Source organism: Corylus avellana, chromosome ca1, assembly GCF_901000735.1.
Source record: "Corylus avellana chromosome ca1, CavTom2PMs-1.0".
Taxonomy (NCBI): domain Eukaryota; kingdom Viridiplantae; phylum Streptophyta; class Magnoliopsida; order Fagales; family Betulaceae; genus Corylus; species Corylus avellana.
The window spans coordinates 35,933,547-35,948,525 of record NC_081541.1 but is presented as its reverse complement, the minus strand read 5'-3'; the positions used below and the strand labels follow the sequence as shown (position 1 = coordinate 35,948,525).

At 36.7% G+C, this 14,979-nt stretch overlaps 4 protein-coding genes across 5 annotated transcripts in view; all 4 read right to left on the bottom strand.

The window, feature by feature from the left end:
• LOC132175334 (putative disease resistance RPP13-like protein 1) overlaps window positions 1-7,273 on the bottom strand; it is a gene marked incomplete in the record, with an annotated part of 37,825 nt that extends 30,552 nt beyond the window's left edge. Inside the window, 2 exon segments of the mRNA XM_059587238.1 lie at window positions 2,199-2,269; window positions 2,866-7,273. Coding sequence (XP_059443221.1) covers window positions 3,159-6,968 — 3,810 coding nt within the window.
• The window catches only part of LOC132175371 (small ribosomal subunit protein eS25w), a 32,405-nt gene that overhangs the window by 2,931 nt on the left and 14,495 nt on the right, over window positions 1-14,979 (bottom strand). The window lies entirely within an intron of this gene.
• Window positions 1-14,979, bottom strand: part of LOC132175385 (replication protein A 14 kDa subunit A-like) — a 33,388-nt gene that overhangs the window by 7,223 nt on the left and 11,186 nt on the right. The window lies entirely within an intron of this gene.
• LOC132175341 (replication protein A 14 kDa subunit B-like) overlaps window positions 1-14,979 on the bottom strand; it is a 66,365-nt gene that overhangs the window by 40,201 nt on the left and 11,185 nt on the right. The window lies entirely within an intron of this gene.

Below are 14,979 nucleotides of genomic sequence, written 5' to 3'. Positions count from 1 at the left end.
TGAAGACACAGTAGTATAAGGGAACATTACCAAATAAAGCTTTCTGTTTTGCAATGAGAGTCCTTTAAGCACACTCTTTCAAACGGCACTCCTATAGTATAAATTAAAGAAGAAAAAAAAGGTTGAACTCACAAGAAGAGAGTAGGCATGGGCAAGAGATAGAATAACCGAGTACAAATCCAAAACAGAATGACTACCTCCTTTGTAACCTGCAGAACAAGCATTCAAAAATTAGGGGTATATATAAAATCATTCACCTGATTGTGATAGAAAAAATCCAAATCTTCATTTAAAATTAAGTCATCTATTGAAATATATACTCAGGAGTTCAAGGTTTCAACACAATAAGGAAAAGAACACATTCACAAATAGATATATCAAAATTTTAGAGCAATTTTCACGTCTCTAAATGCATGTGCCCAATTGTTGTGCAGCCAATATTTTTTTTATAAAACCACCTATTGGATTTTGAACTCCCGAAAACAATGTGTGGATTAAGAACATGACAAGCTCAAATACAATACAACCATGTATATACAGGACACTGGACAAGGTTCAATCTCCCACACAACACTTATAGATATGGCAAAAACAAACCCGGCTCTTTGACATACTTTTTATAAAAATGCTGAAGCTGTTTTAATGCTCACAACAGCTACAGCTCTTGCAATCTGATTTTGATGCCCACCCTTGATGATCTAAAATTGTTAGCTTCTCAAGTCCACAGCTCTTGCAATCTGCAATTTAATACCTAAAACCGTCAGGATGATCAAAAAAGTCAATGACACATCATAACTTTTTACACAAACAAATATAAACAGAATATACACAAAGAGTCTCTCAAATAGAACTGATTTTTTTGTTCAATCTCTCTCAGACACACACACTCTTGTTTGTATACAAATTTTTTGAAGATATAATGAAATTATAATTAATAATTCAATTAGGGAAAGGTGATAAGATTAGATGAAATTATTCAAGTGGGATAATTAATATACAAACTGGATAATAATCTCAGTGCTTCTGCAATTGGTCACAGGGAATTGTTTAGCAACACCTTACACTTGGAGCAAAATATGTTGAAAAAAAAAGGGGCCTATGAGTGGAGCTGTGCATACCTGATCCCCTGGATCTTCACATCTTTTGGGGCCTTGGCACCCAAATCTGGATGCTCTCGAACACTCCAATCACCTCCCCTGTCTCGGGCTTGCTCTTGCTCCTCCTCACCTACTCTGCCTCCAGCATGCAATGCAACCACATTGTCATAACCGGTTGAGCCACCCCTTCCCTTCGGGTCCAGGAAAGACGAGCCACGGTAGGATGGCACCAGAAACTCTCCTCCACCCCTTCCCTTTGGATTCATATAATGGAAGAAAACAAAGAATCAGAGGCAATCAAGGTTATGTGAACAGTAGCCATCAACAATAACATATTTTGGGGGATTCGTAATGCTGATTGGTAGTGGTTTGTATAAGGGATTATAAATAGATTTACAGATTAATAGGGGCTTGAAAGAGGTCTAATGTAATGGTGACTGAAATTAGGAACTAAAGCCAAGAAAACAAAGAGAAAATCAAAACAAGAAGATGAGCAACAAATAAATAGTAAATTAATCAAGTTCGCCAATTAATTCGATAATACCACAAGACTTCCTTAAATAGAAGCATAATCCTAAAAATGAAAAGCTAATAACTCCCAACTAGAAAAAGAAAAAAGATTCCTAATCACTAAACAATCTATGTCCTGTATCTTCATTGGCTGCTACTTCTAGCTCATAGCAAGACAGGGTGTAGGATCATAACCATCCTATTGTTCTTTTGTTCTACATATCAAAGCAATGTGATCTACATCAGTCTGAACAGTTAATCCATCACTAATAACAATTCAACCCATTACAGAATAGCTAAAATCAAAGAACTAATAATAAATTCAATCACAAAAAAATTTTAAAAATGTGATTGAATTTATTAAAAATTGTGCCCACCTATGCTATTGGGAAAATCGTTTCGAGTATTGTACCCATTCTTCATTCGGAATTGCTTGATTTGAAACCAGGACATTCATTTTGGAATGCAGGGAGAAATCAAATCATCACAAAGTGATCAAGATTATGAAGATATACAGGACAATGGACGAGTTTCAATCTCCCACACAAAATTTATAGATATGGCAAAAAGAAACCTGCTTCTTTGACGTACTTTTTATAAAAGTGCTTAATCTGTTTTGATGCTCTCGGCAGCTTCAGATGAACTTTGGGCCACCCTACAATCTGCAATTTAACACCTAAAAACGTCAGGATGATCTAAACAAGTCAATGGCAATCATAACATTTCACACAACCAAATATAAACAGAATATACACAAAGAGTCTCTCAAATAGAACTGATTTTTTTTGTTCAATCTCTCTCTCTCTCTTATCACACACACATTTGTTTGTATACAAATTTTTTGAAATTTGACACAATGAAAAATCAAATACATATTAGACTATGGCATATAAACTACACGCTACTTAATCAATATTTTTTCCCTCCAATAAGATTACATGGGACAGTGACCCATGAATTAAGATGTTATTCATTCAAATTTTAATTGATAACACCAATGCAATGGAATGCATTTGATTCTTTTGCACACAGATGCAAGATCAGAATGAGATGTTTTTCCATTTTCTGGTCCAAAGCTCAAACATATTGGAAAAAAGGCTTGATAGTATGATTTTATCCTGCTATTGGCGCAAAACCACTCAGAAAAAACATTTCACCAATCTCAGTTCACTAGAAAAATGTTCCCTATTCTTGTGTCCGCTAATGTATTCTTTGACTGAGGAGGAAACAACACAAAGAAAAAAATCCAGTTACATACCTTTTTGTAATGATTCGCAAATCTGTATTGACCAGCAACATGCAATTAGTGGTGAAAAACTCAATGGTCGAAAGCCTTCTCTCTCTGCTTGGTCGTTTGGGCATTTTAACAAACACTTGTGATACCGTTAACTCCAACAAGAATAGTCGCACGTTCACCAGACCGACAATAACAGCAGCAAGAGAGTTTTCCAACGGCAACATTCAGAAGACAGTCAAAGGAGCCTTCCGTTATGTGAAGGAGACCCAAAATGCATGGGAAATCAAAGAAGAGCCCCAACCAAAAGAGTTGTCTTACGAATCTTCAAAAAAAAATTCTAGGATCCATTGATCCATGGTCTGATTCTCCTCTTCTGGTTTTGGGTCATAGATGAAGTTACCATCAATTTTAACGCAAGGAATGTGGGCTATCTTGTTCCAGTCTCGTCCTTGATCTTTCTTGCAGCGTTCTTTCAACAGAGGACAGTTTGCAATATGAAGTTGCTGGAGTGTGGCAGGCAGACCATCCTCTGGAAAGGATGTGAACTTTTCACAGCAAATGATGCGAAGATGCAAGAGTGAGGGAGGCAGACCATCATCTGGAAAGGACATCAGCTTTTCGCACCAACCAATTTTCAGAGTTTGAAGAGAGGAGAGGTATCGAAGGCCTTTGGAAGATAAGTATTTCAAATTCGGGAAGTTACTGATGATGAGGGTGGTTAGAGAGGCAGGCAGCATCATCTCTTGAAAGGATTCCAGATGCGGACATCCACCGCTAATTTCAAGATGTTGAAGAGAGGTAAGCCTGTGCAATCCGCAGTTAAGCAAGGACTCAGTTATGTTGCAATCACTGATTTGAAGATGTTGAAGAGAGGTAAGTCTGTGCAATCCCCACTCAAGCAAGGCCTCAGTTATGTTGCAATCTCTGACTTTAAGTGATGTTAAGTTGGGGGAAAAACCTTCGTCCGGAAAGGATACAATGCCTGGACATTTTTCTATCCACAATTCTTGAAGAGAGGTGATGTTGTGTATGAAGTTGGGTAGGGCCTGCATATTCTTACAATCTTGAATCCACAGCGTTCTAAGGTTGCGAGGAAGCAACCCTCCGTCCGGGAAGGAAACAAGAGTTGAGCATCTCCAAATCTGAATATGTTGTAGATGGCTAAGGCTGTGTATGCCCATGGGTAAGGATTTAAGGTTTTCACAAATCCAAATATAAATTTTTTCAAGAGATGAGCTGTGATGGAACGTTTTCGCCACTGACTCTAGCATTTTACAATTGGTAATGTTGAGGTGTTTAAGTGTTCCAGGAATTTCTTCGCTAGATGTTAAGGATTTGAACGATGGACACGTGCCAATATCCAAGTACTCAAGAAGAGATGCGATGCTACTGCTGCTGCTGGTATCATCCTCGTCCACCAACATCACCATATTCTTGCAAGAATATATCCCTAGGCGCTTTAGAGTTGGAGGTAGCTGGCCTATTGCAATGTGCGTCAGCGAATCACATCCATTAATATCAATCCGCTCAAGAAACATGCTGTTGTACACCACTGCCTTTGGCAAAGATTCTATGGGACTGCGTGTGGATGGCATACCCTGTTGTGGCTGCTCTTTTACTTCTTCTGCCACCAAAGAAACTAGTTTTTGACATCTGAAAACCCGCATTGTACGAAGACGGGGGAGGGGTTGTAGTAATCCAACATCATTTGACCATAAAGGCATTGGCTCCTCACAATTTTCAATTATTAGATCTTCTAGATTCATAAACCTTTCTACTGGACATCTAAATTCTAAAATTGTTGATAGAGACTTAGAGTCTAGTGAGGTGAAGTCCACCTTACCTTTGCGCACCACCCCTTTTGATTCTTCAATTTCTAGTTTGCAAAGCTCCGGAAAGCTTGGGATTGGAACAACCAATTGCTCGCATCTTTTTATAACAATATTTTGTAGTGAAGGAAGGTGGTTTGGTAACGTCCCCAACAGCTTGGGACAATTTTTAATAGAAAGCTCACGCAGGTGCGGGAACTCCCCCTTAGGGCTCCAATTCTCCCATTCTTCCATATCCTCGAAATGCAAAGTCTCCAAAGATCTAAAGGCTTGTGAGCAACCTTCCCCATTAAATTCATGACCAACATTCTTCACACCGGCCATGCCTTTAATGAAAAGGTGTTTGAGTAATGGTAGTTGGCCGACTGGTGGCAATGATGTGCACTTTCTACAATTTTCAATCCTTAGGAGCAACATATTAGGAAATGAATTACCTTTTAACCAAGTTGAAAATTCTATACCACCATAGCACTTAATAGCTAGCTCTTTCAAAGACTTGTTTGGATGTAGCATGTTAAGTATCTCTAATTCGTTTGTTCTGTCTTCTGACTCATCAATGTTCTGACTCCATTCCAAACACAATGTAGAAAGATTGAGCTTTTCAATTAACTTAGCATCCCTGGATTCAACGACATTCTCCAATTGTGAGATGATGAGTGACCCTCGAAGATACAACAAAGAACCTAACTCTTTTAACGTGAAGCAATTGCCTTCTCCCACAATTACATTAGACAATGTTTGGAGACAAGTTAATTTACCTATTTGAGGAGGCATTCCTTTCAGTTCATCTGCATTGAGAATGTTGAGGTGGCGCAAGCTGACTAGATTCCCCAACTTTGAAGGCAATTCCTTTAGATAACAACATTCCTCCAATATCAATGTATGTAAGTTCCGAAGAGTGGTTGTTGATTCAGGCAAGCCTCTAATATGAGTGTGAGAAAGGTCAAGGTATCGTAGATGCTTTAAATCACCAATTGAATTCGGTAGCTCAACTATGCAGTACCCACTCAAAGAGAGCACTCTTAAACGTAGTAATTTCGACAGCAATTTAAGAGGAACATCTTGAGTCAAATAACACCTCCCCATGTCAGGTAGCATAAGAGGCATGAAGGTACGTAGACAAGTGAGTTCAGAAAAAACCTCAAACTTTTTAGGGCCATCAAAATAGTCACCCAGGTATGACAAATGCCGAACTTTTTTAGAAATTTGTCCTCTATTAATGCCCTCAATTCTATCTTCCATTCTAAAGCATATATCTTTTGCAACCAACTGAGCCAAATCGTTGATGAGGTCATGCATCACAAATCGTGATTCCTCTGTATTTGATTGTTGGAAAAAGGACCTTGATAATAGATCGCAAAAATACTGGCTACCCAAATCTTCCATTTGCTCATCCCCTTCTTGTTGCTGAATTAGACCTTCTCCCATCCATAATAGAACTAGTTGCTGCTCTTCAAATTCATAGTCCTTGGGAAATATTGAACAATACGCAAAGCATCTCTTTAAATGTGAAGGCAGGTGGTGATAGCTCAACATAAGAGCTGGAACAATTTCATTTTTCTCTTCTCGTATATTCCAAATCTTGCTCTCCAATACACCCTTCCACCCATCACGATCCCGTTTAGTGCGTAGGAGGCCTCCGAGGGTTTTTGCCGCCAAAGGCAAGCCTTTACACCTTTTAACGATTTCCTCGCCAATATCTTGAAGGTTTGGATGCGCACTAAAATCGCTTGCCCCCAATGCATGTTGGGTGAATAAAGACAAACAAGCATCATTTGATAACACATGCAAAGGGTAAGCTGGGACGGTGCCTGTCGTTGATGAAACTCCCTCATTGCGAGTTGTAATGACAATTGTACTTCCCAGAGCCCCTGTTAGGAAAGGAGCACGTAGGATAGTCCAGTCATGGTATTTCTCATTCCAAAGATCATCCAGAACCACTAGAAACTTCTTGCCTTCTAGTTTCTCCTTGAGTTTGACTTGCAACCAATTTTGATCTTTTCCATTACAATTCTCAGAGGTTAGAGATTGTAAAATTGTTTTTGTGACTCTCTCAGCATCGAAATCTTCAGAAACACAAGCCCATGATTTTAGATCAAAAAGGCCTTCCACTTTTTTATCATTGAATAAAAGCTGGGCAAGAGTTGTCTTTCCTATACCCCCCATACCGAGTATAGGAATCACTGAGAGTTGAGCATTCCTACATTTTTCACTCAGCAACAGTTCAAATAGAGCCTCTTTATCACTGTCCCTGCCATAAACATGCGGCTCAGTCACTACAGAAGTTGGTGCCATAGTCCCTGTTTTCCTATATGACCTCCCATCGGCAGTTCCTTTCAATAATCTCAATTCATCTTCTTGATTCACCAGATCGTTGAATCGATTGGTAATTTCAGTGATCTTTGACTGTAGCCTAATGTTGATCTTAAGAGCATGTGGAGTCAAACCAGTACAACAAGTAGGGATGAGGTTGCGTACCTTACTTGTACTGGCTTGATTTTCTCCCTTCAATTCGTGTAGCAAAGCTTCCGTGGCGAACTCATCAAGTATATCCTCCACATCGTAAGCCAAGTCTCTAAGATCATCCAGCCACTGTTTCACTGCCCTCTCTGTATGTTGCTTCTGGTCCGCATCATCAAGCACGGCCTCAATTCTTGACAACGTTTTCTTCCACTTTCCCAGCTTTTCTCCAAGTCCCTCGTATCTACGTGCAAACTTCAGCAACTCCGGAGACATCAGTTTTTCAAACAACACTTGGAGGAACGCAGCAAGGAAAATCTCTCCTACTGCCATAGTTTTCTTTGTGGAAAGGAATATTGAATCACGAAAAGATGCAAAGATAGCAAAGCTCTCAAACGCAGAAGTAATTGCAAGAAAGTTGCAAAGGTTTCTTCTGTGAAAGCTTGAAGAGTCTCAAAAGTTGTAAATTGCAAGAAGTGGAAACTGCTAAGAAGAAGCTGGGACGTTTGTGGGGGCTTCCCATGTGCATGCTTTTCTAGTTTTCTTCTATCATTATTACTTGGACCCAATACGCTATAATTCACATCATTCTCATCACAACCGTTGGATATACAAAGACTTTATTCATCCAAAAAAAATATATACAAAGACTTGTTTACAAGTCTTCTCCCTCAGCCTTTTTTTTCTTTTATATAATTCGCCACATTCAGGAACCAACGGAATCCAAAGCTCTCTCTCTCTACCAACGGAACAAAAAGAAAGACAAAGAAACAAAGAAAAAGATTTACACTATCCATTAAAGTTCATCAATGCCTCTCTGTACTACTTTTGTTGGCCATTGGGTATGCACTGGAAAAAGGGAATGAATTTATTAACTCTTCAACCCTTAAAGAAAATGAAACGGAACTAACTTGTAATTCTATATCATATGCTTAAATTGCACCCTTAAAGATAAATGTAAGTAAAACATTTGGAAAGGCATGGGCAATCACATACTCTATTCAAAATATACAAGAATAAATAAATAAAATACATATATAATTACATGTATTTTAAACATAAATCAGTTTCATAATCAGGATTAGAAAAGACCCGCAGTGCCATTAAGGCTCATCCTGCAAATCAAATTGAAGAGCTCGCCTCTAAGTAGATGCTCAATCATGGTTTCAACACCTTGTTACTGCAAAAAGTAAATGAAAATAAAAAATAATAATAATAATAAAGCAAATAATTCTTATTTGTAAAGAGCACCCCCACCAACCCAAACCCATTCCCCACCCCCAACAAAATTTAAAAGAAAATAAAATAAAAAGCATGTAAAACCAACTCCACCATAAAAAGCATTAATTCCACCGACACCATGTAAAACCAACTCCACCATAAAAAGCATTAATTCCACCGACACCATGTAAACATCAATAGCAACCCCACCATAAAAGATTTACACTTCAGCAAATAGAGCTAATAATGAGTTTTTTTTTTTTTTTTTTCTTTTTCTAATTAAAAAGAGAATGAGTTTAACTCTTAAACAATTAGAGCTAATAATGAAATGATATCAACAAAACTCAGCTGCCCCAAACTAAGTGAGATATATTCCTACTAGTAATTCAATTAATTACATCTTTATTCTGCCACCTATGCATCTCATCTTGTGCACTTTGTGTCTCCCTCCCTCTAAAAAACACAGAGTTCAATTGAAGCCATTGTGAGTAGTATGAGAGAACATTACCAAACAAAGCTTTATGTTTCAATACTCCTTAACCACTCTTTCAAATGTCACTTATTGACTATGTAGTAGTTGATAACTTTGATTTTTTTTTATAACTCTTGAATTTTATTTATATAATTGCCAATTGACATTTATTTTGGGATGGGTAGTCACTGATAGAGAACAACTAAAACTTTTCAATCAACAAATACTCATAAACACAACACTTACAAGAATCAAAGTTCTTAAACTACATAGAAATAGGCAAAAAGAAGTATCAACATCTGTTTGTATAGAAAATAAGTTTTAGTACACACATCTTTAAAATTTCTGTACATACAATTAAGACATTTGAATCTACCCTGACACAGCAAAAGGATCCTAGGAGCACAAAAGCAGAGGCAAGAAAGAGGTTACTATTTGAGATGAGTAGTGATAGAGGGGCCACTGCTATCACTACTCTTTGAATCTTGTGCAAACAAACAAAGTCTTGCAAGTTCAGCCACATATTTTCCATACAAGGCACAACAACTACTCCCTAACATGATAGGGATTGTTCCAATAATAACATTTTGCCAAAAAAAAAAAAAAAAAAAAAACGACTAATAAATCATATTGGCTCTAGCAAATAGGAAGAAAAATAAGGAAAAGAAGAAGGATAAATGATTTAAATGAAAAAGAAACAATAAATTAATAAAATCCCAAGCTGCAAGAAAGATAGCTTTTTAAAATTAAATAAGAAGGGGCTGAAAAAAAAAAAAAAAAAAAGGGGAAGAGAACAATAAAAGCTGCAGCTTAAGTAGAAGATATTTAAAAATGCTTGAGCATAATATATATTAACAGCCTAATCTCTCTTTCTGTTTGTTCCAATCACATGCTTTAATCACTTTTACTATATAACTTGCTCTTAAGGCACGAGCTTTTCATTCAATTGAGAATTCAAAAGAATGTTTTAGTTCTGATTTTTGAAGTAATGCGTGCATCCCTGACAATGGAAAGCAATATCTATATCACTAGAGAGACTCCTAATTTGATCTGAAACCTCACGAAAGAATATCTTCTCCTACCCTAAGTTTAAAAATGTAAATAATTAATTACTGCATTATCTTGCACTATATTTTTAGCCATTTGAGAGAGATGATTGCCATCACAGCTGTTGGATTGGTCCATTGGTGGTGATACAAAGACTGTTATGTAATTTAATGATGTCTTAGTGAGAATTTTTCCTTAAATCAATACTTGTAAAAAACAATTCTTAATTATAAGACAACTGTGAAGCTGTTTACACAACACCTCCCTGTCAAATGCCATGGATCTTGCTTCCCCTCTCAGAATCCCGTCTACAATCCCACCGCTCCTGCTACGACCTCTCTACTGACAAGACCTACCATCTAGAGCTCCCAGAAGCTTGTTCCCTCGAGCTTCGCATTGACTCCTCCAACGGTTGGCTCTTCATCTTCGACAACTCCTTAGCCATCTTTCTCCTCAATCCTATCACTTGAGTCAAATTCCAACTCCCTCTGCTCTCCTCCTTCCCCAATTGACTATTCCAATGTTGGTAAGGAGTACGCTATCCGACGACGGTCCGGCAAGATCTACGAGCTGACTTTGAGCGAAATGCGCGACTTCTATATCAAGAAAATCATTATGTTGTCTCCTTCAGAATAACTTCATGGCGGTGGCGATTATCAATATGACCGGCGGGTTGGCTTACAACGGCCATCGATCTTGAACTTTCATGGGTCATTTAGGGCTTTCCTTCTGCGACATTACATATTATAAGGACAAATTCTATGCTGCGGATCTACCCCACCGCAGCCGGCTCCAATTCATCCTGTAAACCTCTAAGAACAATTTTCTAAAGAAGGCCACAAAAGCACCCGAGGATTACCGCAATCCACTTGGTGTACGACTAGTAAAAACTTGTCCCCTGAAATCACCAAATATACCATGTGTAGAAAGTATTTTAGCTGCTGCGAGAAAGTTATTATAATTACTGAAACACTCGGTGATTCGCTGGTTACATCGCAAGCGCCATTGATCCGCACTGATCCACAGCATAGAATTTGTCTTTATAATATGTAACGTCGTAGAAGGAAAGCCCCAAATGGCCAATGAAAGTCAAAGATCGATGGCTGTTCTTACAGTAAGCCAACCCGCCGATCATATTGATAATCGCCACCGCCATGAAGTTATCTTGTTGACTGAAGGAGACGACAAAACGATTTTCTTGATAAAGAAGTCGCGCATTTCGCTCAAACTCAGCTCGTAGATCTTGCCGAACCGTCGTCGGATAGCATACTCCTTACCAACTTTGGAGTGGTCGACACTCTCAATGTCGGGGAAGGAGGAGAGTGGAGGGAGATGGAACTTGACTCGGGTGATAGGATTGAGGAGAAAGATGGCAGAGGAGTTGTTGAAGATGACGAGCCTTCTTCGACGAGCCAGCCGTTGGAGGAGTCAATGCGAAGCTCGGGGGAACAAGCTTCTAGGAGCTCTAGATGATAGGTCTTGTCAGTAGAGATGTCATAGCAGGAGCGGTGGGATTGTAGACGGGATTTTGAGAGGGGAAGCATGAGCCATGGCATTTGACGGGGTAGGTGTTGTGGGAACCTTGGGAGTGAGGAGCGCCATTGGGAAAAAAGAAGAAAGGCAAAGAAACAAAGAAATATATTTTCCACAATCCAATAAAGCACCACATGTTGGGCTGTGTTCTGTCTCATCAGCACAAGAAATAGAGTTTAAGTCTTAAACCATTACGGTAACCCCTAAAACAAAATAAAGCTTATAAGTGTTTAAGCCATTAAAGATCATACATTTCCTCGCATAAAAGTCACCATTTTGATGATCTAAGACAGCCTTTGGTAGGAGATTATTAGATATTTCCTGCCATAAATATACATATGCTAAAAGTCATTTTTTCTAGTTTTCATGATTTTATAGATTATTTTCTTTTTGTTGTTAGGTGTATCTCACTACGTGAAATCCAGCTTTTAGCTATGACCAAAAGTTGTTGCTAATAACGTCAAGGAATGATGAGTCAACACAAATGTCCCGTCAAAAAAAATTACCAGCAACAATCTTAGTATCGTCATTGATAATGTTAAGAGATTGGCCCAAATAACATAACGACAGTTATTAGCAATGACTCTTGTGTAGTCATTTATAATACGTTGTCAACGACAATAAAAGACGTCGTCGTTGATAACTCATTATTTGTGACCAAATACCATGTCGTCGTTGATAACTATACTTCTTTAGGGTATCAGCTCCACTTGTAAGCCTAATCTCTTGTTCTCACTTAGCACATTTAGAGACTGAGTTTGATGAATTTTCTTACGGTCCAATTTGTAAGAAATTCTTGTCTAACTTTGACATTGACGAAGACTTGAGCCAAATCATAGAATAGTGTAGCAAATTAAGACTTGTATTTTTGGGTTAACTATAGATTCTTTTTTAGTGAAAATTTCAAGCTTTCATTAAATCAAAATAATGTAACTTTCTCAACCCATACAATATCATGAATAAAAATGGTTAACTATAGCCAAGTATTCTTTGGAGGATCTGAGTCGTACAATTACTTCTTAACAAATAATAAATCTCAATATGTTTTGTAGAAATTAAAATGATAAAAGTGAAGAGAAATAATAGTTCCAAACTCTTAAGAAATAATAAATCTCGATATTTTTATTATTTTTTTGGAATTCTAAAAAAATTAATTTATGAAATCTAAGCAAACGTACGTCCATCAACAAGAATTGAAGGTCGACCATCACCATAAATTCCAATAAATTCCATCTGCACCACTTTTTAGACTATTGGGTATATATTAATATGCACAAGAAAAAGAGAAAACCTAAAGCAAAGAAAATGAAACTAATTTTCAATTATATCATATGATTAAATGAGACCTAATAATTGTTGGAAATAATTTTGAATGGTGCACAAATTCTCATTAATATAAAATAATTACAATCTGAATATTAACGAGAAAATAAATAAAAAACAAAGAGATGAAAAGTAAAGTATGGAAATATCTCACAATACTATAGAATTACGCAAGAGCGTTGTCCTTCAAGGTTGATTTGTGTCTCTCGGAGTGTATAACTCGGTGCGATAGGATCCTTTGACACACAACCTCCCAGGATTAGACTATAGCATCTACCTTCGTTAATGACACACTTCCAATAACTCAAATAACGAAGAGTAATAGAACAACCCAATTATCAAAGTGAATGAGGGACTTCAAAATATTATTTGTAGGAAAAATCAATAATATAGCATATGACTTTATGCCATGAAACAAGTGTTTTACAACATGCACTATACGTATTGGAAAGAAAAGAAAGTAATTTTTCCTGTATATCCTTATTAGAGCTCAACATATATATATATATATACAAGTATATGTGCTGGAAAGTTTGTTTTTTTTTAATGTCATAAAGGAAGTCTAATGACCAAACGGTCATAACGTCAAAAACTCCCAAGCATAGAACTCGTTATAAAATGCAATAAAACTTATTAACTCCAAACGGTCAAAAACGGTTACAATTTTTATAATAAAACTCATGAAATGAACCCCCATATCTTCATAAAATTAATTTCACCTGCAAACCAAGTTTACTTGACCTGGTACTGTATTGTACTGTTCTTCCTTGTATATATTAACTGTGCCTACGTTACTGAAATGTGTAGCTATGCACTCAACATTTCATACTTTACAATAAATTGTATCATTTCTAAATTGCAGGCCATGTATTCTTCCTCAAATGATATCTTCAGCATTCATAAAAGATTTGTTGAGCTAGTAGAACAGTTGCTCTTAGAAAACAAAGTAGGTCCCTTTGGCTTAACTAGTGATCCTTTTCTTCTATATAAAATGTATTCTTCCCTTGCTTGACTTGGTATGAAATTGGCTATGTTTGGTTGGTATTAACCAGGTTGATCTGGTTCTCTTTGGCGATGTTCAAAATTATGAGAGATCACCTCGGGTTTTTTTTCTTTTCTTTTTTTTATGAGGAATTTTTTCAAGGCAATATCACTTTGTATATTCACCTCTATCGGACAAATCCTAAACTCATGCAAAGCTCTCCTTCTACATGGATTAGTTAAACTCCAATTTTAGTGGCGTGCGTGACCCCAAAAAATTATTTCCATTCCAAAGAATTTAAATATTAAACTTGATAAAAATGCTATCAAAACTAAAGCTCTTGCCACAATTCCTTAAGGTTGGATCCTGCTCGATTTACCAAAAAGAACGTGAGGCTTTGCCCAGAAAAAATAAAAAATGGGCGTAAGCTTTTCTTCTGCCATAATTCAAATTGATCATTGTCATCACAGCTGTTGGATTGGTCCATTGGTGAAAGACTTGTGTACAAGTCTTCTCTTCTTGTCAAATAAGAGGGATGATAGGTACTCAACTTAAGTCCAACTTTTGCCTTATTTTTTTAAAAAAAAAAAAAAAAAAACTAAATATCAAATGAAAAAAATGTGTGAATGAATAATATCTATTTTTGGTCCTTTTTTTATTTGGTATTTTTAAAAAAAATACAAAATGATATTTTTTTTTCATAAAAATATCATTTTTTTTAATAAAAATTACATTTTCATGAAGAAAAATATAATTTTGTATTTTTTAAAAAATACCAAATAAAATAAGGATAAAAAATAAATATTATACATTCACACATTTTTTTCATTTGATATTTAGTTTTTTTTTAAATAAAAAAGTAAAACAAAAGTTAGGCTTAAGTTAGACCTCTAAGTTGAGACCGTAGCATTTCTCGTCAAATAATGCAATTGTCAGATTTCTATTTTGCTTTTCTTCTGCGATAATTCAGATAGGTCATTGTCATCACAGCTGTTGGATTGGTCCATTAGTGAAAAACTTGTGTACAAGTCTTATGTTCTTGTCAAATAATGCAACTGTCAGATTTCTATTTTGTTTTTTCTCTGATTCCTCATAAATCAATGGAGTCAACCATAATTGGCCACATTCAAGTAACCAATAGCTATGTTTGGCAAGGGACCGGGCAGGCACTGTAGCTGGAACGGCACTATTCCAGCTACAGTGCCATATGACACGTGGCAGCAGAAATTAATTTTTTATCTTTTTTTTTTTTTTTTTTTTTAAAGCAA